This window comes from Talpa occidentalis, unplaced genomic scaffold (genome assembly GCF_014898055.3).
Source record: "Talpa occidentalis isolate TD23 unplaced genomic scaffold, MPIMG_talOcc4v2.1 talOcc4.13, whole genome shotgun sequence".
Lineage (NCBI taxonomy): Eukaryota > Metazoa > Chordata > Mammalia > Eulipotyphla > Talpidae > Talpa > Talpa occidentalis.
Window position 1 is genome coordinate 57538881 of NW_023601322.1, and position 27683 is coordinate 57566563.

The 27683-nt window shown below is 47.7% G+C and overlaps 1 protein-coding gene across 1 annotated transcript; it reads right to left on the minus strand.

Annotated features, from left to right (window-relative positions):
• Positions 1-604: 604 nt before the first annotated feature.
• On the minus strand, positions 605-21041 carry SH3BP5L (SH3 binding domain protein 5 like). The gene is made up of 7 exons (XM_037508904.2): positions 20946-21041; positions 19886-20489; positions 13722-13784; positions 13433-13561; positions 11790-11951; positions 10140-10313; positions 605-9572 (listed from the first exon to the last, which is right to left on the minus strand). Exons 2-7 carry the CDS (start codon positions 20066-20068, stop codon positions 9102-9104), a joined length of 1182 nt encoding a protein of 393 aa, XP_037364801.1. The 5' UTR covers positions 20069-20489; positions 20946-21041; the 3' UTR covers positions 605-9101.
• Between the last annotated feature and the right edge of the window lie 6642 nt (positions 21042-27683).

Sequence of the window (27683 nt, forward strand, 5' to 3'; positions counted from 1 at the left end):
TAAATTTTCCTTTTCAGTACTGATCCTCTTGTGCATGAATCTCTAATAAAGCCTTGCCTGTTTCAAGTGTACCTAGCGCTCTCTGGTGAATTCTTTCTCTAGAGGGCAAAGAGCCACTCTTGGTTCTGGGACATTAACAAGATCACAAATTGAGACTACTTCCTGGGCTTCCAGTTTGAATCATCACTTTGATTACCTAATAAATTCTTTGTCTAACTATCACTGATATTTTTATTCCAATCAACGTGCCCCAGACCCACTAAATTAGAATCTGTGTTAATCATGTGCCCATGTGACTAGTGGAAATGACAATCCCATAGGTGCCTAACACACTTGATGTCTAAGGCTTGTTTAGTGTCTGAACACCACTTACTGTAAAGCGGCATTTACGAGGCAATTAGAAATATTTTAATTTGACCTAACAGTTGTTAAAAATAGAAAGAAAAGGGAAAAAAGTCTCAAGATGGAGTTCATGTAGGGTCCTCCAGATTTACTACCTAGTGCAGTTTTAACCTCTCCCAAAAGTATAATTCTAAATCAATCTACTATTTTCTATTCAGCATCGAGATATTCTACATACTAAGATAGTCCTCCCCACCCTGTCCCTCCTTCCCCTGAGAGAAAGTAGCTTTACCTGAATTAACCTTTTGCTAAATACCTCTTGGTACTTTATTTCTATAAATACCCTTCATTTTGTGTAAACTGTTTTGGAATCTAGAATCAATTGATAATGTCAATAAGATCTCTAAATATGTAAATTGTTTTTTAATAAGATGAAACAAAAGTGGTAATAGTACTGTGTTTATAGTCCGAAGGCCCTGTTTTTTAGACATGCATTCTGAAAATAGAGCACCACCACTGGTAAGTATTCATGGCCTTTGTTTTTTTCCTATCTATAGAACAAAATACCCCAGACCTTTCCTCCAGGGCACATGGTAAAGCTGTACTTTCCACTGGTTAGAAGTTAGGCCAGGTGACCTGCTTTGGCCAATAAAAGGTAAGTGAAGTGACAAGTCTTAGGAACCCCATATGCGGTTGCCTCATCCTCTCTTTCTGCTTGTTCTCATACTTCACTGAGCACCAGAATCATCTGGAGGTCTTGCAGAACAAATGCCGGGTGTCAACTCCAGACTTTGTGAACCAGTACTTCTGCGGTGAGTAATGCCTGAGAGTGTGCATTCATAGTAAGTTCTGGGTGATCGTTATGTTGCTGGTCTAGAGAATACATTTTAGGAAACAGGGTTCTAGAAAAATTCTCTCTGGGATAGTATCTCTTAGTAATACGTTCTATTTAGCCATGTTTAAGATGAAGAGTGGGTGAAAAACATTTCATTTGCTTCACATTACTGTAGGATTTTTATGTCTATAACTGAAAAAGCATGCCTTACAAAGAAGCAATTAAAATTCTTAGAACCCACAAGTCCTCAAGAAAAGAGTGACTGGTTCAGCTTTGGCTGAATTTCAGGCAAACAAATCCTCATGGGATTTGTGATGCCAAACTACAGAGGGACCCTCAGGTATGTCCTCAGGCACATCTCTCTTCTCCTTCCCCAACAACAGCCTGGGTTCCTTTTCTACCTGGAATAGCTACTTCCAAGAAATTCAAGAATTGCCTGGGAAGGCAACCCTTTTACCCTGTGCCCTCCATGGAACCTGACAACTCTTTTACCCTGTGCCCTCCATGGGCCTTCACTGCATCTGGTTTCCTATCGTTTGAGAGGAATGCCCACAAAATGGAGAGGTTACATGTTCCCTGTCCCACCTAATGAAAGATAGGGCTGAGTGAGCAGGGGAAGTTAAAGACGACTTGGAGAAGAGGAATTGGAGGGACAGGAGGGAGACATGTGAAGAAAGGAGCACTCATTTTTGGGCTTTAGACTTGCACTAGGAACTTGGGAGACATGGATGTAGACAGAGACAATTGGACGATGTGGGTAATACAAGGGGAGGCTGAAAATGGCAGCCAATATCTTGATTTGTACTTTAAATTTACTCCTTTTGCCCCAGACTTGCACGGCCCATTTCTTTCCCTTCCTATAGTTCCTCTCCAGAGGGTGCCTTAGACTTGTGGTAAATGGCCAGATTTCAGTGGCCCCACTTTGGGCTAGCCCTGTTTGGCTGGGCATTAGCTACAAGGGGGTAGGTAACTTTGGGTGTTTTATTGGAAAACTATTACCACCCTTTCTTCATGATGCACACCAATCCTATTAAAGTTCTTTCACACAAAGAATACAATTTATCTTTATGTGACAGATAGCAAAGAATCCTAGGTTGGAGGTCCAGGGTAATAACCCTCAATCTGCACACTATTACTAGATATCAAATACTATTGAAGCCAACAGAGGGTGGAGTATGTCTGAAAAGATTTGCCAATGGTTTCCCCATGAAAGAAGCCATCAATCTCTGTCCAGGCAGAAGGCTGCAGAATGTCCTAGGAAGGCCCCAAAATTAGGAATGCTGAGGCAGGTCAAGACATGGAGGGCCAAAAATCTACCTGTGCTCAGTCAGTGAGCACAGGCACTTCTGACCAATATTTCTGGTTCTGGCTCAGTCATCTAGGTTTTTTTTCTTCTTCTTCTTTCTCTTATCTCTGACCTTCAGCTCAGTACATGTATCTTCAGGTCTCTCTTCCTTTGCAGCTCCATTTCTGTCACTTTCAATTCTAGTGGTTTTTCTTGAAACCTGTATTTGAAACTTGAAAACTGTATTTCATCCCCCTTCCAGATCAGTTTGCCTGTCTTCCCAATTCTCCCTTTTTTTGATGGTTACCTTCTCTCTGGATATTTTCAAAACACATTTCTTAAAAAACTAACTCAATTCAGGAAGAAAAAAAAAGTATATCCAAGGTCATTAGCTCACCTGAAGGCTCCTTTCCGTCATTATTGACAGGTCTCTTCCACTTAGCAGTCTGCTAAATGCAACTATTTAAGGGACAAAAGAGGGGTGTGTGATCTGAGGTCTTGGAAATCCTACCCAAAGTGTATGGGGTGAGGGATAGTGTGAGTGAAAAATCAGCTGGAGGAATGCCAAATGTATGGAAGCAGGGGCTGTACACTCCCCACCTGGGGTACAGAGGAATGGCACTGTGGAGGAAGAGAGATGAAGATACTTTCTCCTTTGCAAGGAGATGTTATTGCAGTAGCCACATTGAGGTTAAAAGAAAGTGATGTTATGTGAGGGCTTCATTCTCTCCTAAATAGCAGCAACCTGTGTCAGCACCACTCCAAGAACCTCCCATCAGTAATTCCTCCATGCCAGCTGCTCTCATAATTCCTTCCATCCTCTCTCTCCCCAACCTCTGTAAGATTTCCTGCCTTGCCTCTGGAGGAGACACTAGAACAATTTAAATGTCCTGCTATGTGGCGTGAAGCAGGCCCTCCATTTTGGTGTTGGCCACAGAAATCTTAAGGAGGGAGGAAAAGGGACAGGGCGTGAGCTCAAAGAGCATGTGAGATGAAACAGCAGCTGAGGGAGTTGTTTATCTTCTGCTAAATTCCATGACTGGTCTCCATTGTATTCTCTATCAAAATGTTTCTCTATCCTAAATAGTGAAAACACAAATTTTGACACCCTCCCCACTCCATTCAATAAGTCAGCTGGTTTATCCCCAGTGTGGTGAATGCCACCTGGCTGCCATGGGGAAGAATATCCCCAATTTCCTTGACCACAGTGGCTGGTTATCACCTCACATTCAAGCAATACTCCCTGCCTCTGGTCTGGGCCCTAACCAATTCTGGAGTGGATTTCTCAGGCTCTGACCCCAGACACTATCTGCAAATACATCCACCACCTCACATTGTCCATCAAAGCACCTCTCACAGACCCCAACTCCTCCACTGAATCACCTTAGTGCTTTAGATAACTAGATAACCTTAAATACCACTGAGAGCTTATCTACCTAGACCAGAACCCATCCTTGCAGGCTGGAACACCAGGTCCAGAAGAACTGAGTGACATGCCGAAGGGCACATGGCCCCTATGGCACAGGCAAGTCAAGGACAGCCCTCTTGTAAGATGTTCAGCGCTTTTCAGCCCTGGGTTACAGCTGTCCCATTCATATTCAAGTGGCCCAGGATAGACCATATATGACAAATGGCAATTCTGAGACAGCCAAGGGAAAAAAACAAACAAACATTGAGCTAATAGGATGAGTTGCCCCAAGTCCTGTTTGAGCAAGTGGACTAAAACTTGGAGGAACTAGTCCTGGCCCACCCCACTGACCATCAGGGGCCACAATAGGTTAAGTATTAGATTCTGACCAACAGTGACCTTGCAATTTCCTGGAGGTAGGAGGCTGAGAGGACACATGGGCAGCTGGAATGTAACCCATCTGCAGATTCCTGGGTAGCCCATCCCAGAACAAGCCATGTTGCTGCCCTCCTCCTCCTGCCTCTTTAAATCTCTCCTAACTCCCAAAGAGCCAGGCTTTATCTCCTTTCCCAATACTCATGCATGAGTCTCTCTAATAAAGCATTGCCTGGTTCAACTACAACTAGGGCTCTCTGATGAAGTCTTTCCTTAGTGGGCAACAGACCCCCCTCTTTGGGGTTGATGCCCTGTAACAATGCCACATATTGTCTACTGTACTATGTTAAGAGTTGAGTGAGACAGAGTAAGGGCTAAAACCAGGGGTGACGCTGGTTTAGTCCAACAGTAAGAGCCTTGAGGAACTTCAGTGGGGTGCATTTATTCAGGCCTGGGTGGGGAGATGAGAAACACATAAAGATGTTTAGTCAAAAAGTCCACAAGAGGCAGGCAGAAGACTGGTGGGTTGATAAGGGTGAAATCTGTGCCAAGAATGGCACAAATATAAGCAAGTCATTGGGCAGATGTTTATGGAGAACACCTTAAGCCAGGCCCAAGCCAGGCCCCGAGTACACCAAGATGAGACATAGGCCCTGGCAGGAGCTCGGACTTCAGAAGAGTGACGCATGGGGTAAGACCACCAGAGTGGAGAAGGGGGGCTTCCAGTCTGTGGCCAGGGGTAGGGGGGCCTATTTCAGAGCTTCAGAGAATGGTTCCCTGCTCAAAGCCTCCTATTCTTCCCTAAGCTTCCAGTAACTTCTTTGACCAGTCATGTTTTTTACTGCCCTGAATCACCCGCTACCTATTTGTACTGTTCTTTACTTGGATACCCCACCCACGGTTTATCACACTTTCTGGTGTTCCTAACAACGCATGCCAGTGTTTGTACTCTGAAAGACCCTGGTGCAAACTACTATGTAAACTACACACATCCATTTTCCAGCCAGTGAAATGGTCCCTTGGTTCCCTACGTTCAGAGAAAGTAGTGTGGTAGCCTGGGGTTCAGGAATGGTGAAGGGGGAAAGCCAAAGGAATATCCCAAGAGAATATGCAAGGACGTTAAGGAGTGGTAGAGGACACTACAGATGATCAGAAAGGTGAATTCTGAGTACAGACACAAGCAGTGGACACTGCTTGTGGAGATCATTATATGATCTCCAGTGACAGGCATTGTCCACACACCTGGTCTAGCATATTACAGAGTGGGGTGATTCCAAGAACAAGCCACAGATGCCAAGAGGCCCATGGAGGGAATGGGGTTCAACCACTTTCCACCCCACCATGACCTGTCTCCCAGGCTGATCTTGCGGGATAAACTCTTTAACTAACAGGGTGCAGCAGACCCAGGCTGCTGTCCGATTGCTCCCCGATGGCTACTGACCTTGCTGGTAGAGCCAGGAAATCAGGCTCCCCAGGGAAGGGTGCCTACAGAAGCAGACAAAGAATAACCTTAGGCCTGTCAAAAATCAGAGCGAGAAACCCAATACTCAGTAAGGTCTTCTATGAAGATCATTCTTGTCAAGCACAACTAGAAAGCGACCTCTGTAGGAGGTCACTGCATCCAGAAGCTGCAGAGAAGTGGTAACAATGCCCTGGTATAGTGATAGGTACACCAGGACTTGCTCATTTTACAAGACTGAGATAAAAAATTCAAGAACTCCCACTTGGAAGTATGAAAATATATTAGGACTATAGCTAGTGAACCTGACCTCCTAAGTCATGATACTAAGTACCTGGTAAAATGGAGATGTGAAGGTATTTACTGAGAATCTATTAGGCTCCTGGGTACCAGGGACAATGCGGCCAGTTGCTTATTTGGGGACATAGGTCAGAACTCCATGTACCCCACAACCTGACCATTTCATGCTCACTTTATAACAAAATCATTTGATCCTCTTAATACTTCACTTCCTTTCCAGTAAAACTTAAGAGGTGACTATACCCACTCTCTTTACTTTCTCAACTCTAGTTCTTGTGAAATCAAAGCTCCCTGTTCTTTCTTAAACCTTCTAGACACGACCTTGACTGCAACCCTCTTTAGTCAGTTTTTATTGCCCTGATTATTTTACTTCACTCAAGGGCTTAAGTCTGAACTCTAGATTCAAATGGTAAAAGCAGAAATGCAGAATGGGCAAGCCCACTATATCTGGATTCCCACCTGCAGAAAGGCAATGTGGGAAGGTAATGGTGTTGTGGCGATAAAAACAGTTAAGTGCACATGCCTGTGTCAAGACACACTGAGTAAGAGGGGACAGGGAAGAGGAGCCTGGGAGGAGTCACCCTTGCTTTGGGTATTTTCTTCCACACAGAAGAGCCATTATACCTAACCCTCCAGGTGCTTATCTGGTAGGTTGCTTTGCAAGGAGAAACTGAGTAGGCACACCCACCCTTTTTTCTGGGGTTCCTACACCCCAGAGTCTTACAGGTCCTGAACTTCCAGGGTAGGATGTGTGACCCCGGGGTGTCAGCTCAGAAACCCACTCACCTGAAGACCTAGGCCACGCTTTTCCAGTGATACAGGTAACATTTTGGCACTCATCTGCTTTATCACACTTATCTTCCTCTTAAAGTCAGAAGCCAGGTTCGGAAAGGCAATCCCAGCCCTGAGAAGTGTGCTCAGGACGCAGTGGCTCAAGATGGGACATTCTGGTATGTTGGTCTTACCAATTTCACTGCTCTACCACCCTGCCCTCCTGGGCCTTCAAGACACTCTTCTCACAAGGTTTCCCCACTTCCTGGGAGCACCTACTCCATCCTTTGGCTGGTCCTCTCACACCAAGCTCCAATACGCCTTATACAGCTCCATCCAAAGTCTTCACTTTCCAGCTCACCACTTTCATGACTCATTAAGGTCTCAACCCTCCCCTGAAGCTATTTCACAGGCTGAGTCCAAATGCTCAAACCCTCCTGTCTACATCAGGTCAATCCCTGACTCAGGAGTCCTCTTACATCGATGTTAAGTTTTAACTTCAGATACACAAATGAGTAACTCAGTCAAGGATAGCCTCAGCATTGTAAGAGGCAAAAACTACTCGTCTATCTGAAATTCAAGTTTAACAGAGACGTCCCAACAGTTGCTAAATCCCATAACCCCGTTTTTGTCCCTCCCTTCCTTCATGCTCATGGTGAACAGTCCAGAACATACTCTTCCAGCATCCTCATCTCTCATTTGGACCACAATGTCACTGATAAACTCCTCTCCACCCTGAAGACCCCTCCATGGCCAGAGACCACCCCCATATACACCCATCACCAGCTCAACCACACAGCACAGCAGGGTACCACCTCTCATGCAGCCTACAATTGGCCTTGATCTCCGGCCCCTCAGCCATGAACCTTCCTTTCTCACACAGCCTAGGTTCACCTCCAGAAGCCACCCCTGACACCCCACCAAGACAGGCTTCCATATCACCCTGCCCTTCCCCCAGCCCATCCTTGTCCCCTTCTCCTCCTCCCTCCCCTGACAGGGACAGTGAACTTTACTGTTACATAAACTATTTTATTTTAAATAAAATTAGAGGCAGACCCTTTCCCACACACACACTGGCACATGCATGCACGCTTTCTTCCCTCTACCTCTGGCCACCTCAAACCCAGAGGTTCTCATTGTGACCACCCTGCCCACACCCCAAGACAAGGAAACACCCTCATGAGAAGGCCCATGCCTCTCCCAGTCGGGTGGCAGCGACACTCAGGCTAGGAAGGAGCTCTTCTGCCAGAGTCCAGCTCTCAGCCTGACTGGGGTAGAACAGAAGGATATGTCCAACAGAGGTATCCCGGTCCAATGTGACTTCCCACCTGGGGGGCAGCGCCACCAGATACCTGGAGCTGTTCTCTGTGGAAGGCAGTTCCCCTCAGCCTAACCAACACTTCCCTGCATCAGGGAAGGCTCAGACACCAAAGCTGAGCATACCCCAAGGGATCCCGGAGTAGGTATTGTTTGGTTTGGGGTACAGAGAGCAGTTGAGCACCAAATTCCCTAACTCCACCCTAAGAGAGGGAGCTGCGATTCAACTCAGCATCCTCTACCCAGAAAAAAGGTAAACCTAATTCCATACAGGAATGGAGGAGACTTTAACCAGGAGGATTCATTTCATCTCCACCCAAAGTGAAACCAGTTAGAGACCGACTAGCACCTTGGCACACACTACCCACATGGGAGCTTGCTCAGAGTGGGTAGCCTCCCCTATGTTGACGCTAGGGTTGGGTTTCAACTACCCTGACGCCAGCACCCTTCAAGTCCTGCTCTGGGGCACACAAAGGAGAGTGGCTTAGATCATGAGGAGTAAGCGCTGAAAAGTACAGGAGGAGCAGTGTCTTCCAGAGGCACACAACCCACAGAGAGCCTTACAGGTTACACGCAGGATAGCTAGGACACACGACAGGGGAACAGGGTGCCAGGAGGGCTTAGCAGCATCCATAGCAGCCCCTCAGGAACCAAGAGGTGAGATGGGAGGGGACTATGAGAAGGATGGTCAGGCTGAGGCTGAGATGCAGGGACTCAGGCTGAGCACCCACCTTCTCCAAAGGTCTCCCTGTGGCTTCTGAACCAAGTTCCCTGAGGGGGGGAAGTCAGATAGATCAAAGGATAAAAACCAGAGAAAGGACAGCAAAGGGTATCAGACAGACTATGCAGAGCCAGCAGGAGAAGCAAAGATGTGAGTCAGAAGACCTCTGAAGGGGTGCGATGTGACCTCTCTGAGGGAAACAAAGACCTGAGGAGTGGGAGCCTAGCATCTGCACCGCCCTACAAGAGCCAGTGGAGGTAAGACAAACCAGCATCCCGAATCATAGGGCTACAGGCTAACACTGCGCTGGTGGCGGCCTCCACGGCCCCCACTGTCACTACCCCGGCGGCCCCCGATCTGGGAACCAAGCTCCTGGCCGTCCAGACTGGCGTGGTCAGAGAGGCCCCGCAGATGCTCCACTGAGTCGCACTTCTGCAAGTCCGAGGCCACAGTGCGCAGGCTCAGTAGGCTCAGTGTGTCCGTGTCAGGTGCTGGACCTGGTCCCAGGCTACTCCCTTCCTCCAGCACCCCACCCTCAGCTCCCTCGATGATGCCACTATCCCCATCCTCGCCTCCATCAGGCCCGGCCTCAGCCCCTACTGGGGAAGAGCGCCGCTGGCCCAGGGGGTGAGGGGGAAGGCCCCTGCGCCGGGCATGAATCTGTTCGCTGATCTGCTCCAGGTTGCGCAGCGCGACGGAGTAGCGAGTCTTGGCTTGGGCGACTTGTTGCTCCAACTCCGTCACCTTGGCCTTGTGCTCCTGCAGAGGGAGGGTCAGAGTGAACCCTGGGGCAACTCTCCACAGGGCCTGGAGTTGAAGAGGCCGGTCAGACGCACTCAGCATACTCCACTGCAGCCTCCTCTCCCGTGCATGGGCCCTGTGCATCACCCACAAGCCTGCAGTGCTCCACCAACTCCAACCCTCCCAGCTGCTGCTGCTGCTCCTCCTCCGGCACCCGCATCCAATTCCTGACCCGAGCCCCACTGCCCTCCTAGACCTTCATTCCCAATCACTTCACCTCTCCCCACTGTCTCCTTACCCATCCAGGGTATTCCTCTTCCCCACTCTCCTTGGCTTCCCCCCCATCCTCATTTTCTCTAGTTTTACCTCCTCTCAACTCCATCCTCTGCCAGGACCCGCCCCCCCCCCCCGCCCCACCTCCCATTGCTGCAGGACATTCTGAACACATGTGCTACCACCTGTCCCAGTGATCTGGAGGATGGCCCAGAGAGGCAGCAGAGTCCCCTCTAGTTGGATGCCTCATTTTCCGCGCCAGGCCCTCCCCACCCGCCCCTCTACCTGGCCTCCCCTCTTCCAGTCAGCTACCTCCAGGATTTGGCTGAATTGGGCCTTGAGCTCAAAGTAGGGCCGGCTCTTGCCAATGGCCCGCCGAAGGGTCTTCTGCAGGGATTGGACCCGAGCTTCAGCCTGTTGGCACAACCGTGTCACCCGCTGGTGCTCCCGCTCGCCACGAAGCCGCTCCTCCTCCGCCTCGTTCACCTGGCCCAGTAGAGGCGAGGACAGATATCACTGAGCTGGGACCCACAGCTCTTGCCCATCATCTGCCCCAGGCTGCCACTCCAAATATTACCCTGGAGTGATCCTGTCTATACAGCCTGGAGAGAACTCTGATCTCCCAAGACACAATTAGCAGGTCCCTGCACCTGCTTGACATTACCTGCACCAGTTCTGGTGCTACGAAGAGAGGGCACTCTCCTCTTTGGACTGCTCGCACCTGAGTCAGCAGTGTCTGTGAGCTCACCTACCATAGCCATAGTTCTCAGGGCCCTCAGAGTCGGGGGCTGGGACTGGAGGGATGGGAAGAGTCCCAGCATGGGAAGTCATAGTTCTGCACTGGGGTCTCTAGGTTGCTGTGCCTAAGCAGGGAGCTCCAGAGGGCTCCAGATACCTTGCGTACCATGATCAGGCAGCTGAGCTCTCCATACTCTGCGCAGGCACAGACCAGAGCCTTGTCACAGTCAGTTACACACAGCTCAACAACCACTCCTTTCTGTGAGCTCCGTAACAGAAATGGAGCTACTGCTGTGTGAGACTGTGGGCCTGGATGAAGGAGCACAAAGAGAACCTCCAGACATGAGCAGCTCTTAGGAGCTGGCACCTGCAGCTATAGACTAAATGTCTGTATTGCCACAAAACTCTCAGGTTGAAATCCTAACCCGTCAGGTAAAGCTACTTACTGGAGGTGAGCCCTCTGAGACTGGTAGCTGGGGGGCTCTCATGAATGGGATTAGCTTCTGTATAAAGGAGGCCCATGAGAACTCCTGTGTCCTCTGTCACGTGAGAACACAGTGAGAAGACATCAGGAAGTGGGCCCTCACCTGACACCAAATGTGCCTGTGCTGTAATGCTGGACTTCCTAGCCTCTGGAACTATGAAAAATAAATGTTTGTTGTTTAAGCCACCAGTCTGTTATTATTTTTATAACAGCCCAAATGGACCAAGACAGTGCCCTTTAGAAGACAAAAATGGCAGACTGGAATTGATGCCAGGGATCTTCCTGCTCCTAGTCCCCTTTGAGTAGCTTAGAAATAGCACACAGATTATTCTTCCAGAATAATACAGATTATTCAAAAATCCAGATTACTTTAGCAGACCTCAATAGCAAGGAAGCACATTTGGAAAACAGAAGTGAGGGATCATAGATAAAAACAGTAAAATGTGGGAGCTGAAACCAGAGCACCCAGCAGGGATGAACCCATCCAGTGGATTTATCACACATCTGGAGTCAAAGGTTCAAGAAGAGCCTAGAAAGTCATTTTAGGTCAAAAGGAAATAAATATGCAGAAAGCACTAAAGGTCACACAGGAGGGAGCAAGGAGGAGGTTTTACCTAAAAGAGAAGCAAAGTTGAAGAAAGGCCAAAGAGAGTTAGGAGTGAAGAGGATTATGGGATGAAGAGATAGCAGAGCATGTGCTGACACCAGCAGAAGGAACCTGTTGGCACTGTCTGGCTCACCTTGCAGGTGGCATGGTTGAGCATCTCCTGCCAAGTGGGGTCCAGCCGGTTCTTGTCCGCCATGACGCCCTGCTCGGCCACAAACACCATCTCCCGGGCAGCATTGTGCATGCTCACAGCCCGTTCGTACCGCAGTGCTGCCTTCTGTGTCTCCTGCTGGGCCTGGAGGAGGAAGGCCATCAGGACAGAGGCCCTAATTGACCCCCAGCCACCCCTGGTGACCCATCCTGGGCAAGGACAAGAGAAGGAAGAAGACCCATTGCAAAGTTGGCTTCCCCTGCCAACATATAACAAGGATAAATGTTAAGGAAGCAACATTCTATAAAGAATAGTTTGTATAGATATGGAAGAAAAGAGATAAATACAGGAATAAAGATTGAAAAGAATGATACTTTCAGTGGAGAGTGTGCATGTGAAATTCAACACTCTCAAAGGCTGTTGAATTTCTGCACTAGGGAGAACAAACAAAAATTCACAGCACTTTAGCTGGAAGGTGGTTACTGACATGGACAGAAAGTATACTTGTGAGACTCGCACCTCCAGTAGAGGAAAAGCTGAAGATAATAATAATCAAAGAGCTCAAACATACTCATCACAATCATGTTTATCAAACAAAACTGAAACAAACCTGAGTTTTCAGTTAGAAAGAATTGGTTAAATGAATAATAGTTATCTAATATGAGGAAACGTTAAGCAATCCTTAAAACTGATGACATGAGCATTTATTGACATGGAACCGTGTCATAATACTAAGTAAAATAAATGAATGAAAATAGCACACACTGTATAATCTCATCTTGTTAGGAAATATATCCTCCAAAACGTTAAGAGGTTATCGATGCCATATTAATTATATCTTTTTCATACTTTGTGATCTTTCATGGTTTGACATCTTGGAAGCCTTGCTGCACCTCCCAGAGCTACTAATTCCAAGAGACGGTAAAATGAGAACATCTTTCATTTGCAAACCAGCCAATCTAAAACCTCCTTTATCTAACTCTCACACATCAAGTCAGTATTTCCCCTCCCCTAAATCATACCAGGGATAGGTACCAGAAAATTAGAGATCGCTCACCACAGTTACTCAAACTATCCAAACTCAAACTTGCTCAAATCCTAAGCCTACCCTGCCTGACCCATTCCTTTCCATGAAAACCACAATAAAGGTTATGAGCCAAGCTTTCCCCTCTTGTCCTCTGCTTTCTGACTGATCCAGGGACTTCCCCACAGGGAGTGGCCTGCCCCTTCCTCTTGGAGACTGTAAGTAATAAATTCTTTTCTCAAGGCATAGTCGCTGCCTCTGGCATCTTACCATACTTGACTACAAATCCTAGGTACAGAAACCATGAAGCAGGCATGTGGTAGTTTGGAGAGATCTTGGCTTTCTTCTTTTAATCTTGTTTTACAGTTACAGTTACAGTCTTTCAATAGTGAGTTCACATTATTTGTTAAAAGAAAAAAGGGAAGAAGGTGGGTAAAGGGATAAGCAAAAAAAAAAAAAAAAAAAAAAACGGGGCATAAGAACCAAAGGAAAGAGAGAAGAAATGAGAAAGGGCGTTCTGTCTGACACTCCACAGATACAGAAGCGTCCAGGGCCGGGCTCTGTATGCAGCCTTCCTGGGACATGGGCCAGCAGGCCATACCTCCTTAGCCAGTCGCCGAGCCTCATAGTAGGGCCGGGCCTTCTCAATGCAGCTCCCCAACTGGGAGCCCTGTGTGTTAAGCTTCCTTGCCGACTCCTGCAGGATCCTCCGATAAGTGGTTCTGGCCTCCTAGCAAAGGGATAGAAATGTGGGCAGAAGAAAGGCAAGTGTGTGGGGCCCAGCCCCTCATTTCTCACACACATCCCTCCCCCACCATTGTACAGAATGGGGAGGGAAAGAGAAACACCTTGGGACCAGCCCAAGGGCGTGAAGAAAAGGAGAAACTCACATCCAGCTGCAACTCCACCTGGTTGATCTCCTCGCTGGCCTGGTTGAGATGCTCCAGTTCCTCCTGCACAGAGAGTGGCAGAGGGTTAGAGAAGTCCCAGGAAACAGCCTCAGTTACCTGGCTGGGATGGGAGCACAGTGCTCAGAGGGAAAGCCTACCCAGCCAGGGAAGGGAGGGACAACACTATTGGAGGATGGCACTATTGAATGCCCCCTTGGTGGAGACTTTCCCACTACCCTCGCAAGTCCACCTGTGTATCAGATAGTAAAATCCCACTTTATAAATGAGGAATTCAAGGTTCAGAGAAAGGAATGTTCATATGCACACATCTCCATGAGACCATTCCACATCCTCATTATACGCCAGTCAGGAATCTCCATTCCAGAGAAAGGACAATGCCCTGGGCTACTTACTGAGCACACTTAGCACAACTCAGCACCACCAGACCACAGAATTCAGAACACAAAGCAGTAGCAGCTCGTGGCCAAGTAAGCAACAGCCCCTCAGTGATATGAGGAGCCAGATGAGGGATGGTCATGCTGGGAGGCAGCAAGATTACCTCCTTGGGTGGTAGGTCAGGGCAGGATACCAGAGCACCTGCTCCCAGGCCACAGAATCAAAAGGGCAGGTATTGGGGCCAACAGGTTGTCAAATGACAAGTCAGTAAGGCTGGGCACAGGGGAGGGGAAACCAGGACTTCCTGATGGCAGGGAACTCCCTCAGAGCCTGGCGCCATTTGGTCTGGTTTAGAAAGACAGATCTGAGCAATGTGGGGAATGCCTGGAGGGGCCTAGGAAACAACATCCAAAGTGTTGATGAGGTCTGCCCTTCAAGTATTCAAGGTGAGAGAGAAAAAGGAAGATCCCAAGGAAATGTAGAATACAGAATCACAAGGGTCTAGGGAACAAGGCCTCTAGGCCTACCTGGCCAGTAAGGTGACTGCAAACCCAGGTCCTCTGGGAAGATCCTCCTCAGGGAAAAGTTACTGGTTTGAGCACTTCATTGGCTGGAGGAGTGAAAAAAGTAGTAACAAAGCCACCAAGATCTTCCTTCTGGGCCTTTCAGCAACATGACAGAGCATTGGGAGGGGTGGTGGTCTCAAGTATCCTCCTTTCCTCTTTTTTGGTCAAATTCCAAGACCCAAACAATACTCTCTAAGAGGAGCAATATCCAGAAAGATGCCTGTTATCTGCCTATAGCCAGGCCAACATGAGCCAGCCTGACATTTGCCTGTTGCCCATGGCCCAGATTTGATATGCACTTCGCAGTGAATGGCACTGCCATCGCTTATTTTGTCCTTCCAACAACCCTATGTTTCATGCCTTTTTATTCCACTGATGTCTCCTCCTCGAGCCCTGTAAAATTTGAATGAGCAAGTAAGACTGTACAAAACCAAGAAACATACCCTAGTCACAGTAAAAAGAACACAAACATCTAACAGAACTAGGAACAAGGATATGAACCGCAGATTTGGTACCTAATTTTCAAGAACAGAAGTGTCCAACAGAAAAAAATAACAGGAGCCTCATATGGAATTTTCAGTTTTCTAGCAGTCACATTTAATTAAAAGGAAAACCGAGTAAGTAAAAATTATAACAATGCCTTTAACTGCACCCTTGAAATCCCTGTGCATTTGACACTTTAGGCACATCTCAACTTGACCACTGGCACATGGTGCCCATCAAGGACAGAGCTGAGCCATATCAAGGACTGGAGCTTAAGCATCTGGATAATACTAAGGACATCCCTGGATAGACACCACAGAGAAAACTGAACTACCATCATCTAGAAGGGGCAAGGAAAGGCCTCAGAGATGCAATAAAAAATGGTTTGGGGAGAGAAAAGGAGGCGGGTAATAGTCCCTCTATGATGTTTCCAATAAGTATCAAGATGGACTGGATCCTACTTGGTTCCACATCCCAAAGGGCTCCCTGATCCTGACAAGATTATCAGAGTGAATGGTTCTACATAAGTCATCCCCATTGGAAAAAGGACATGAAATGCTCTGGTTATTGACCAAAGGCAGGAGCAGGCATGTCATACCCACAGAGCTCATACCCACAGAGCCCCTCCAGCAATTAAAAGTCTTCTGTTGATAAGGTCTGCTTCAAGAGTCACAAAGCTTTCTAACAGGACAAGGAGACTGGGGAGCAGGGCAGATTGGAGGGCAAGATAGGCAAGGAAGAACAGCCAGACCAGGGCATACCCAGGGAAAGGATAAGCAGGAAGCAGTTGGCAACACATTCCATTTGGCCTGCTCTACCAGGGACTCCTGGCACCTGCTTGAAACAGAATTCGAGGAGAATGGAGTCTAAGTCAGTACACATCATCTGTCAGTGAGCAGGCAGCCAGCAGGGAAGATGACCTTCCCAGAGCATGCCAGGCACATTCCCTTGATGCCAGGCTATTGAGCCACAGGCATAGACACTCAGGCTGCAGACATCCCCACCCCTCAGAAAGGATCTCATACAGGCCATTTTTAAACACTCAAGTCTGGTCAGTTGGCAAAGATTGGGTAATGTCTAGCCCAAGGACTCAGAAAAAGCTGTCCTAGGGGAGCTAAACCAACACTTCCTGATGAGGACACAGAATTTACCCAGGAAGTCTGAGAAGGTGAATAAGAAGACATCTGAGAAAACACACCATTACAAAGAGAGCCTAGAAGACATAAGGTATAAAGTCAAAGTCAGGCATGACTAGTGCCACCCGCCATCCCTCCCCTGGGATTGGGACTCTCTGGCTCTCTGAAAGCCAAGGAGCAGGCTGGAATCCTCAGAGAACTATGCTAAGATCAAGACATGGAGACAGTTTAGAGGCCTTTTCTGGGGGACAGCATACTCTAGGTAGGCCTAGAGCTCCCTTCCAGAAAAAGGGGACACAAGTTACCCATTCATCAAAAAACCTCATCTCCCAGATCAGAAAGTTTCACCCACAGGCAAGCATTTCTAGGAGTTCTAGGAAATACTTAAACAGAATCTCTGCCTTTGGATATCCTTGGTCTGGCAGATTCACCCAAGCCACATGTGACTTTTTGCCTCACCCAATAAAAGAATCCGCATGCCAGAACATGGCTTAAGAACAAGTATTTTCAGGGCATCCCTGGTGGCGCAGCGGTGGAGCGCTGGGCTGTAAGCTGCCTGCAGCCTCTGCAGCACTGGTTCAATCCCCGGCCAGCTGGCGAGAGTCCCACATGGCGCGCAGACCTCTCCTGCCATGCCCGCTGCTCCCCTCAACAGTGTATTTTGTCAGTCTGCCTGTTCTGCTCCCTGCCCTAGCTCTGGTGAATTCTCTCACCCTCCCACGCTTCTGACTGTACCCAGTGCCCAGTGCATGTATAAATAAATAAATAAATCCTTTTTTTTTTAAAAAAGAAGTATTTTCAAAAATCTCTGGTAGGTCCAGATGGATCAGTGGATGTAAACACAAGGAAAGCAATGAAATCCAGAAAAATCGATGTCCCTTTAAAGCTCTGAAATGTATTATCAAGGCACATGGTCTTGTGCACTGTCAACACTAAAGGGGACTGCACAAGACACACACCTCAATCTCCTCATACAGAAGAGTCCCAATACAGAGGGGCTGAACGTCACAAGCACCCTCCATGAAAGTTGCCTGTCCTGAAGAAAACAATGAATCCCTCACAAAGCAGGAGTACTGGTCTAGCCTCAGTGTGTCATCAGTGAGGTAGACCTCTCTATAGGAGTTTTCTTCCCTACACAACCACAATATTCCACAACATGCCCTTAAATTTAGTTAAGAGAGACTGGGGTCTGCCTGCTCCTCTTGCTTCAGTTACACTTGGAAGCTTACCATAGACAAGATGAATCTTATGCCTATTCAGTACTCTTCCACCCTCACAGAGCTCATCTGATAGAACAGTCTATAATGACAGAAAATTCTACTTCTGCACTGCTAACAGCACGTGAAGAACTGCATCTTTCAATTTCTGCAGTTTTAAGTAATAATAAGTGGCTTGTGGCTACTTTACAGGAAAGCACAGCATAAGAGTGATTCGTCATACTACTGCCTTCGCCTGAATGGGTACTGGCAAAATACCAGGGAGCAGAGGGACTGAGGAAAGAAACCCAAGTGGATTCCCTCTGGAGGAAGTTGCAGAAAGGTGTATTAAGTGCATCAAATGGCCCTCCCTCCAGAGGGAGGGAGGGGTCGTTTCCCAAAGAGCTACCTATAAACTTTCATAGAGATAAGCAGGGCTTCTGGTGGCACAAGGGGTTAAGACCCCACCTATGGGGCCTCCCCGGTGGCGCAGCAGTTGAGTGCTGGGTTGCGAAGCTGCCCGCGGCCTCTGCGGCGCCGGTTCGATCCCCGGCTGCTCCCTGGCCACCGGAGGAGGGTCCCACATGGCACGCAGACCTCTCCTGCTGCGCCTGTTGCTCCCCTCAGCAGTGTACTTCATTACTCTGCCTGTTCTGTTCCCCGCTCTTACTCTGGTGAATTCTCTCACCCTCCCGCGCTTCTGACTGTACCCAGTGCATGTATAAACAAACAAACAAATAAATAAAACATGCCTCTATTAAAAAAAAAAAAAGAAAAAAAAAAGACACAACCTATGAAGCTATCCGCAGCCACTGCAGCACGAGTTCAACCTCAGGCCAGGGAGCTACCCACATGGGGCAGGAGACCTCACCTGACTTGCCACTCTTCCCCTCAGCAGTGTGTTTCAGTCACTCTGCCTGTTCTGTTCCCCACTCTGACTCAGGTGAATCCTATCACCCTCCCTCCCCCACCTCTGGCCTGTACCCCAGCTCTTGTATGCATAAATGAATAAATCTTTTTAAAAAAAGATAAGCAAAAGACTTTGTGAAAGCACAGAATCTAAGGAATCTAAGGACTGTTGTCAGAGCAGGTAAGGAATTGTGCAAGTCAGTGAGACAAGCCCTCATTTTACGGATGAAGAAACTAGAGACTCAGGAAGGTTATGTGACTTCCTTGAAAATCACAGATCACTCCTTCTGCCCAAGGCTTTTTGCATTACAACCTGTTTCCTCAAAGGACAAGTTTGTAAATTAACAGGAGAACTGTTTTCAATGTGATGCCCAGGAGACAGAGACCCACACCAGTGAAGTAATGATTGCCACTGCTCCATTGTAAGCCTATAAGCAGGACACAATTGTCCGCCTCCCACTCCCTACCCACATCCAGGGGATACTCACCACAAGAGGGCAGGAAAGATGTGAGGACCAGCTCTGACTTTTTTTTCCTTACTCAATGAATAAACCTAATAAAGGCTTGTTGACAAAGAAGCCTAGGAATGTGAGTCCTAGGACGCTCTTGCTCACCTACAGTGGAGTGAGTCACCACCACCACATCAGAATTTTGGAGATGATGCCACACCAAATGACAGACTCAGATCCCAAACACACAGGAGCACCTTGGCCTTCACCTGCCCAAGCAGCCTCCGCTGGGAGCCCTTCCCAGCTAGTGCCTGGAAACACTACAATCTAGCCTTGGCTGGCCATGCATCTCCTAATGGTGCCATCCTCCCCCACTATTATGAAGTCTCCTTGAAAAAGATCTACCTGTCCTACCAATTAGCCTGTACATGCGCCAAGGTGATAAATCAGCTCTTCTGTTCATTCAATGGGCCCACGGTCCTCAGATCTGAGCACAACAGACACAATTTCCTGAATACATTGGGATTTCCTTACAGGACTAAACCTGATGCCACCTTTATAAAACATGAAAGACCTCACCTTTTACAGATGTTAACATACCTGGCAGGCACCGGCGAGAAGATGAGAGAGGGGAAAAATTCAAGGTTCCTGCCCAATCTCAAAGGGACTTCCACTCACATCTCATTCATGTCACATCTGAGCCAACAGTCCCTTTGCTTATCTGGAAAGAAGAACAGCCCTACTCTCTAACTTAAAGTATGCTCCTATATCTGCTGCCAATTTGCCACTTCACTTTTTCAGGGAAGCCTTCAGCAACACACCCCAGGCATTCAGGCTAGGCCGCCTCTGTGCTCCTAACACATAACCCTTTCAGCACTTGTCATGCTGCATTGCAACGATTCATTGATAAACTAATTTTCCTTTCTTGTCCCAGTGCACTGGGAAGAAATAAATCTAACTCATTCACCTGACAGTTCTTCAGGAAAGCTGGAACCTGCCTCCCTGTCTCTTTGTAATCTATTATCTCACCTGTATTCTAGGATCCAGTTCTTCCTCCTCTCTTGGAGACAATTTGGCCTCACTGCTGTTGTTTCCACCTCCTCTGGGCTCCTCTGCAACTGGACTCTGAGGGACTTCATCCTCAACAACTTCAGGCTGGAGCTCCCCCTGCGGGGTCTCCCGCCCCCCTGGAACCTGCCTGAGCTCAGCCATGCTGACAGGGAGAGGGGACACACTATGCACAAGACAGCACTGACATGCTGGGACCAGGGCCCCAGCCTGGGGTTTCCCCAGCTCTGGGTGACAAGGGTTTCTCTTACAGGGTGGGATAAGCGGGTACAGGTAGAACCTCACACTCTGCTAGAGGCCAAGATTCAAGGCGTCAGTGTGGTTCCTAGAACTATAGCCTTGTCTGCGCAAAAGTTCTTCCCTCCCTGTCACAGGAAGTCCACTGGGGCAGACGCAGATAAACCACTTCGAGGCAGGGGGGATAAGGGGGTCTGGATCCTGGGCCGTAGCCTGCGAGGAGGAGCACCATTCGGGAAGGCGGAGGCAGGCGCCTCCAGGCTGTGGCAGCAGCTGGAGAGAGAAGCTGGGCCCAAGCCGAGGCCGCGGGATGACAGTCTCTGGGGAACTGCAGAGAAAACAAAGGCTAAGTACTCGGTCAGCATCAGAACGTCGGTCACCAGTGCCTTCTGACACTTTAGCTCCCCAAGGGCTACAAGCTCTTCTTTCCACATCCCCCATAATCCCACCCCAACTTTCCTCAGCCCTCAAGGACTTGAGGTCCTACTCTTCCCGTGTCCCAGCGACCCTCGCCCCAGTCCCATCCTTACCAAGGCCTTCCACACTAAGCGCTCTCACCCGCTCCTCCATCCCTAAGCACCCTCCCCTCCCGCCTCCCAGTCCACCCCCGCCAGGCTTTGCAATTCACCTCGCAGGCCCCCACCCCATGCCACCTCCCCGTCTCTCCAACTACGCGCTCAAGCGGAGCCTCCCGTCTCCAACTTCACATTCTCCTTCAACCCGAAGGACTGTGCCCCGAGACAGCCCACACAGCCAAGCGGCGAAGCCCCTCGCGCTGTCTTACCTCAGTTTACCTTACGTGAGCAGCCGCCCCTACCGCAAACAAGCTTCCCCTCCTCCCCGCAACAAGCCGGTCCAACCAAACACGACGAGGCCGAGAGGAAGCGGAAACACATCATCCGGCAGCCCCGCCCTCCTGCGCTCTTTCGAGGCGCCGGCCAGACCGACTTCCCAAGATTCCTCCCGTCCTGCCTTCCTTTTCCGTACAAAATGGCGCCTCGCACGGCTCTGGCTCCCCTTGCGCTCATATCTGCCCCCATTGTCCACCGCGACTGAAGGGAAACGGAACAAGAGCATGCTATGATGACAAAACTAGGAGGCTCGATGAAATTTGAGGCCGTCTCATCGGCAAGGAAGTGCTAAAATAAAGTGAAGAGTGGCTACTTTCCTCGGGGAGAAATTTGCCATCTTGCCTTACGGCTCCGGGGCTCTGGGGGCGGGACAGCGCGGCCGGCCGCGCCCGGGAAGGTGGAAGGGGCGCCGGAAGTGCACCTGGGGTGGCCGGCGGCTGTGTCGGCTTCACCCGATTTCGGGGAGGAGTGGCCTGCGTGGCTGAGTTGTAAGGTGATTTTCCAGAAGTGGGTGCCCTCCCTTCTGGTGACCTCAGTGATACCCTTAAGTAACGGCGTCTACGTGGACGGCTCCGCCTTCACCGCGGGCTCGGAGCTGCGCCTCCCAGCTCTTTCGGGAAGGCCCCGGTATGGAACGCCGTTGCTGTGGGGTCGCCCGTTACCTGGTGAGCATTCATTAGACACTCAGTGCCCCTGAGCCTCCAAAGGGGAGCCGTGTGTTACATGCCCTGTGTATCAGTGAAAAGGCCTTGCCAGAGTGATCTGACTTCTAGGCGTCACCAGGCGAGGCCAGAGGGAAAGGATTCAAGAGGACATCTTATTTTTGCATAAGGTCTGATGTTTCCAGAGCCAGCTCAGGGTTTCACCTTAGGTAGAGAAAGCAATGGTCCGAATTTCCCTTCCTTTTGGATTCCCCTCCCTTTATCATCTCATCCCATGAGTAACCACAGAGAAGAAGAAGAAAAAAAAAAAAATCAGTACAGCCAAATATGTTACTTTAAAAGTAATTTCAAAGAGATTATCCTAAAACATCAGAAATTTTGCGTTTAAAATGCCTTTTCTCCATTGAGTCAGCGGGACCCTGAATAGCAGTGTCTCAGATGGATAGACCTGATGGATAGTAGTGCCTCAGTCTCTGTCATTTTCCTTTTTTGTAACTAAGGTGTAATACATAAACCATTCCATATAGAAATCAAAGACAGTTTATGGGTATGTTCTTTACCGGTTACTTTAATTTTGTAAAACTGGATTTTAACTAGACCCCATTTTACCTACCATTTTATTCTCCCAACTTTTCCTGTTCATTACTTCTATCTAATTGTCTTTATAGTTTGCCTCACAGCTCATTTTCCCTGCACATTCAGTCATTAGCAATCATGAGCTGCTTTTTTCCTAGTTCTTTATTGCATTTGATGGGAAAACATGAACACATGTAATGTCCACACTGCCCTTAGATCACAGTCAGAGGTTCAGTAGCCTCCCTGATAACGCCATTCATTTCTCCCAAGATTAACTCTCATTCACTGAGACTGAAGATGACCCTTTGTGTTTGGATTGTAATACAGTACCCAGCAGTTTTGCTCCTAGATTTGGATAATGTTTCCATAGGATGTGATTAGGGTGCTCTGTCTTGTTTTATTGAGGTCAGCCTAGACATGATGATTTAAAATTTTTCTAAAGCAGCACTGTCCAGTAGATCTTTTGGCAATGATGAAAATGTTCTATATTCTGTAGTATGGTAGCAACTAGCCACATGTACTAATTGAGCACTTGAAATTGCATTTTTAAATTTTATTCTAATTTAAATAGCTACATGTGGCTAGTGATTCCATTATTGGATGGCACAGTCCTAGAGCATGACTTTCTTACATAATGTCCTCTAGGTCCATATTGAACATTTATGTCTTCAGTACAAAACAGATGTCTGAATTTCTATTTTTGTTTGTCTCATCTTCACTTCCTCACCTCCCATTTACTTCCATTTCTGTCAGTCAACAGAAATTGCAGAGATAAGTCATCCTTGCTCTGAGTATCACCTAATCACTGATATCTAACACTGGGTTGTTTTTTCTTTAGCATCTGAGTCACTCTTCTCCAGGGCTTCCTCTTACTTCTCTAGCCTGTTGATCCAGATGCATTATTTCATGCAGTATCACTTAACTTAGTTTTTATTATGTGTCACGATTTTGGTGATGAGAAGGGCATCAATTTATTTCATCAGTATCTTATAGATTGTGCTGTTCATTTGATAAATCAGTACCATTCAACTAATTGGACCACAATCTTGAAAAATGTCTTACCTTGCAACCCAATATACATTTATGTGTGTAAATATATTCATAACAGAAGTTTTGGAAAAGATCTTTACTCATCATATACAAAGCATATTAATATTTTGTACTATACATTTTTTAATGCTGGTATGAACCTAGTTTATTGAATTCATGATGCACTCATATTTTGAAAACCTTTCCCTAAATGCCAGTACTTCCTAAACCATGAGGCTAGCCTCTGATCATCTCATGAAGCCTACTTTCTCTGAACCCTTGCCCCAGTACATGACCCCACCCCTACGTATGACTGCTCCTTCATGGGAACTTTGTCTTTTTCCAGACTCCCCATGATTACATTCAGAGATCCAGCAGCTTCTCAGACTGCTGGCCTATTTGAGGATTGTCTTTTACTCACTAGGTACAAATCTGATTTCATTCCCTTTTCCCAAATTCTACTTCTATATTTACTTTGTTGGTGAATGGTTTACCATCTGCCCATTAACCCTAGAGAAAAAGCTAGAAAAAAATTTAAATTAATCCTATCATATTAAGTATCTCAGAGATTCCTTCTTTCCATTTCATTGCCATTTCTTCAGCTTAGATCCTCTATATCTCCACTATAGGTAGTGTACCTCAAGGGTCTTGTAAATCAACTCTATTCAATAGAACTTTCAGTGATGATGGAAATTTCTGTATCTGCACTGTCCAAAGTGGTAGCCACTAGCCATGTGTGGAACTCTTGAGAACTTAAAATGTGCCTAGTGCAACTTAAAATGTTGCCTAGTGTGACTGAGGAACTAAATTTGTGATTGATTTTAAGATGTATCTGTGATTAATGTATTGGACAACACAGGTCACTGTGATTTCCCTGCCACAAGTGTACCCCTGCCATTCCCTGGCACAAATAACCAACCCCAGCTGACTACACTAATTAATGAAATAAAAATATCTGAAAGCCATATGGAGATATTAATAACACTACCAGTGTAGGGTAAGTGAAAAAGTATCAGGCTTTTCTGCCCTCCCACCATTAGGATTGATGATGGATTCTTGCGGTCCTGAATGCATGCCTAGTGGTGGGCACCTGGAGTAGGGTGTGGGCATGTGTAAGTGGATACACCTGTGCTGACAGACTCGGCTTATAAGGGCGGTGTCAGGGGCACGCCAGTAGAACAGAGCAGAATTAGAGAGAAAGAGCGAAAGAGAAGCAGAGGCCACCAGAGAATGCCGGAGAGCCAAGAAAGAATGAAGACTTGCTGGCACCCCTTGCCAGCCGTGTCCTGGTAAATCCCAATAAAAGCCTGAAAAGCCACCGAGGGCTCCAGGATTCCGCCTTTACCCCATCTGCTCGGGTCATAGAAATCCTGCTCTGTGTCCTCCTGTCCCTACAACCAGTTACTAGGTGGTATCACAAATCAACTATTTCTCAGTAAAATAAAATTTTCTCATAATTCATATTGATAACTTTTTAATTTCATACAAATTCCCTCTAAATTACCTAAATAAAATTACCTCTGTTTTTAAAAATTACTTATTCTGTGAATATAAATTACCTTTTTATTGTCTTTTTTTCCTACCATCAGTCAGATATTTAACAAGTAGCACCATCAATTGATAATTAAACATATTAATTGACTAATGTATAGTGACAGATCAGTGATTACATAGGGAAGAGGTGGGAGGGATTACAGAATGGTACACAGAAACTTGTGAGTAATGGATGTGTTCTCTCTCTTGCTTGTGAGGACTTTATGGGATATTATGTGTGTCTAAATTTTTCAAGTTGGACATTTCAATGTGGGAGAATTTGTATATCAATTACACCTCATAAAACTTCTATACCTCTGTAGGGTAAGTGAAAAAGTATCAGGCTTTTCCACCCTCCACCATTAGCATTAATGATGGATCCCTGTGGTCCTACATGCATGCCTGATGGTGGACACCTGGAGTAGGGTGTGAGCATACATGGGTGGGCACACCTGGGCTGAGACTGGGCTTATAAGGGTGGCATCACAGGGACGCCAGCAGAAACGAGAATAGCAGAAGCAGAAGAGAAAGAGAACGAGAAGGAGAGCAACAAAATGAACAGGAGAAGCAGAGACCACAAGAGAACTCCAGAGAGCCTAGAAAGAGTGAAGATTCTCCAGGGGCTGGGAGGCTGACTGGCCTCCCAGCTTCCCTGCACCCCTGCCTGCCATGTACCTGGTAAAAGCTCAATAAAAGCCTGAAAAGCCACTGAGGACTCCACGACTCTCCTTTACCCATCTGCCCGGATCATAAATACCCTGATCTGTGCCTTCCTGCTTCAACAAGTGACGTAGAGTGGGCAGGGTGATTTGATGCAGATGGGTATGGAGCCCTCCAAAGACCTCAAGAGGGGTTGAGGAGTAACAGACCATGAGCCTGTGACAAAGCTGGAGGCGCCATGGCAGCACAGGAGGTGGCCAAAGTCCAGGAGCTTCAAGAAAAGCTAAAGACCCTGCTGGAGCACAGGAGGTAAACAAGTCTGGGAGCTGCGGGACAAGACCTTGAGTGGAGGATGAGACAGCCTGTGAGGACCAACCCACGACTCCCGAGGCAGCAGAATCGTAGGAAAAAGAGGACCACGATTCGGAGCTCGCCCATTGTTGACGTAGGAAAAAATCTGATGGACTGATAATCCCGCCAAAAGGCGAAGGAACTTTGGCAGGTTCATGTGATGTTTTTTGGGACCCTGGAGGTGGATTGTATTATTAGTAAACCCCAGGAGATGAAAATCAAGGCATGGCCAGTGGGCCTTGGTGGCCAAAAGCAGCCTGTATACTGCCCAGCATTCCCAGGGCCACAGCCCAGAGAGAATGGCTAGAGTAGAGGAAGGGACAGGTATGAGAAGAGCCCAAGATTGGCTAAGGGAAGAAGCCTGTAGGGGCAGGACTGGACATGGGGCAGGTTCTCTGATCCCATGCAGACCAGGTAAAGGAGGAGTCAGAGTCCTCAGTGGTTTTTTGCAGGTCTTTTATTGGGGTTCAGCGGGTACGTGGCAGGCAGGGGTGCTGGGAGGCTGGCAGTCCTCCCAGCCCCCAGCAAATCTTCACTCTATCTGGGCTCTCTGGCATTCTCTGCTTCTGCTTCGGGCTTCTTCTCTTTCGGCTTCTACTGGCGTCCCCATGACACCGCCCCTAAAAAGCACAGTCTTAGCACAGGTGTACCCACTTCAGGTGCCCGCCATCAGGCATGCATTCAGGATCACAGGGTTCCCTCATCTATCCTGATGGCGGGAGGGCAGAAAAGCCTGTTTGCAATTTGAGGTTAAGAAAAGTCCTCTGAATTTCACTTTTCTGCAGTTGGTTCTTTCCACAGTTGGGAAATTGTCAGTTGACATCAGTGGAGTTATTTGTTGGTGTGCCTTTGAGGTTAGAATACTTAGTGTTTGCAAGGCAAGACATTGCTGTTCAGTAACAGCCCTCTTGCTATTAAGTAATAGTGAACAAGCGTGATTGATTAGGTGACAATGGCAGGAGAAGCAGGGTCCAGGGGAAATAAAGGGTGTTCATCTTATGGGGAGCAGGGTTTCAAAGTGATCAAAGGGTATTCAATTTTATGGGAGACAGGGGAGGACATGTCGGCCACATGTACAGGGAGTACTTCCCGTGCAAGTGCATGGCATAATTTTTGGTCTACTCCTGGACCGTCTCGGACCCTGACCACACATTCAGTCAAGTTACCTAGGTGTCCCTAGCCACCTCGTGATGTCGGCCATTGTCTCAAGGCAGTCATGCAGGGGTGCCTTATCCAAATCATTCACACACACATAGGTGCACAGAGAAGCCAAGTGCACACAGATGCAGAGGCCATAGGTAGAAAAGAGGCTGTCCCGACCCGCAGGATTCATAGACACGAAAAGAGAAGGGCTGAGGATTGAAATGAGGGGCTTGAGACAACTTGACGCTAGTGCATGCTTCTTTTTCCTTTTCCTTCTCTTACTTTTCCATGTCTTTCTTTTCCCTGTCTTTCTTACTTCCCTGGCCTTCTCTCTGCTCCTCTCACAGTACCCCTCACAGTATCCCCTCACAGTCTCCTCGCAGTATATCTTTCTCTCTCTCGTGGTTCCCTTCTTATACCCCGGTCACTCCTCCCATCGTACCTCCCAGTCTCACATGATTTACAGGAAAACGCAGGGGTTTCTCCGAAGGCGAAACGGTAAATCAAAACCTAACTCATCGAGCACATGCGCAACATGGCGCATGGTCCAGGCGGCTCCGGACAAGAGGCCACATACACCCATCGCTCTACTCACTTGCCACGGCTGTAGTGTAAAGCATATACTCTGTCCTCCACATGTGCATCACCAATAAATATATTTTAACTCCCTCCTTTTTGTTCCCCTTCTATCTCTTCTTAAACCATTGACAGTGAATG

What these genes read in the sequence shown, in the direction of transcription:
- SH3BP5L (XM_037508904.2), bottom strand. Translation starts at nt 20,068, where the DNA reads ATGGCTGAGCTCAGGCAGGTTCCAGGGGGGCGGGAGACCCCGCAGGGG. An exon ending in AGGTGGAGTTGCAGCTGGAT is followed by an intron (nt 13,562 to 13,721) that starts GTGAGTTTCTCC and finishes TCCCTTTGCTAG; the next exon opens with GAGGCCAGAACCACTTATCG. An exon ending in AATTCAGCCAAATCCTGGAG is followed by an intron (nt 9,573 to 10,139) that starts GTAGCTGACTGG and finishes CTCCCTCTGCAG; the next exon opens with GAGCACAAGGCCAAGGTGAC.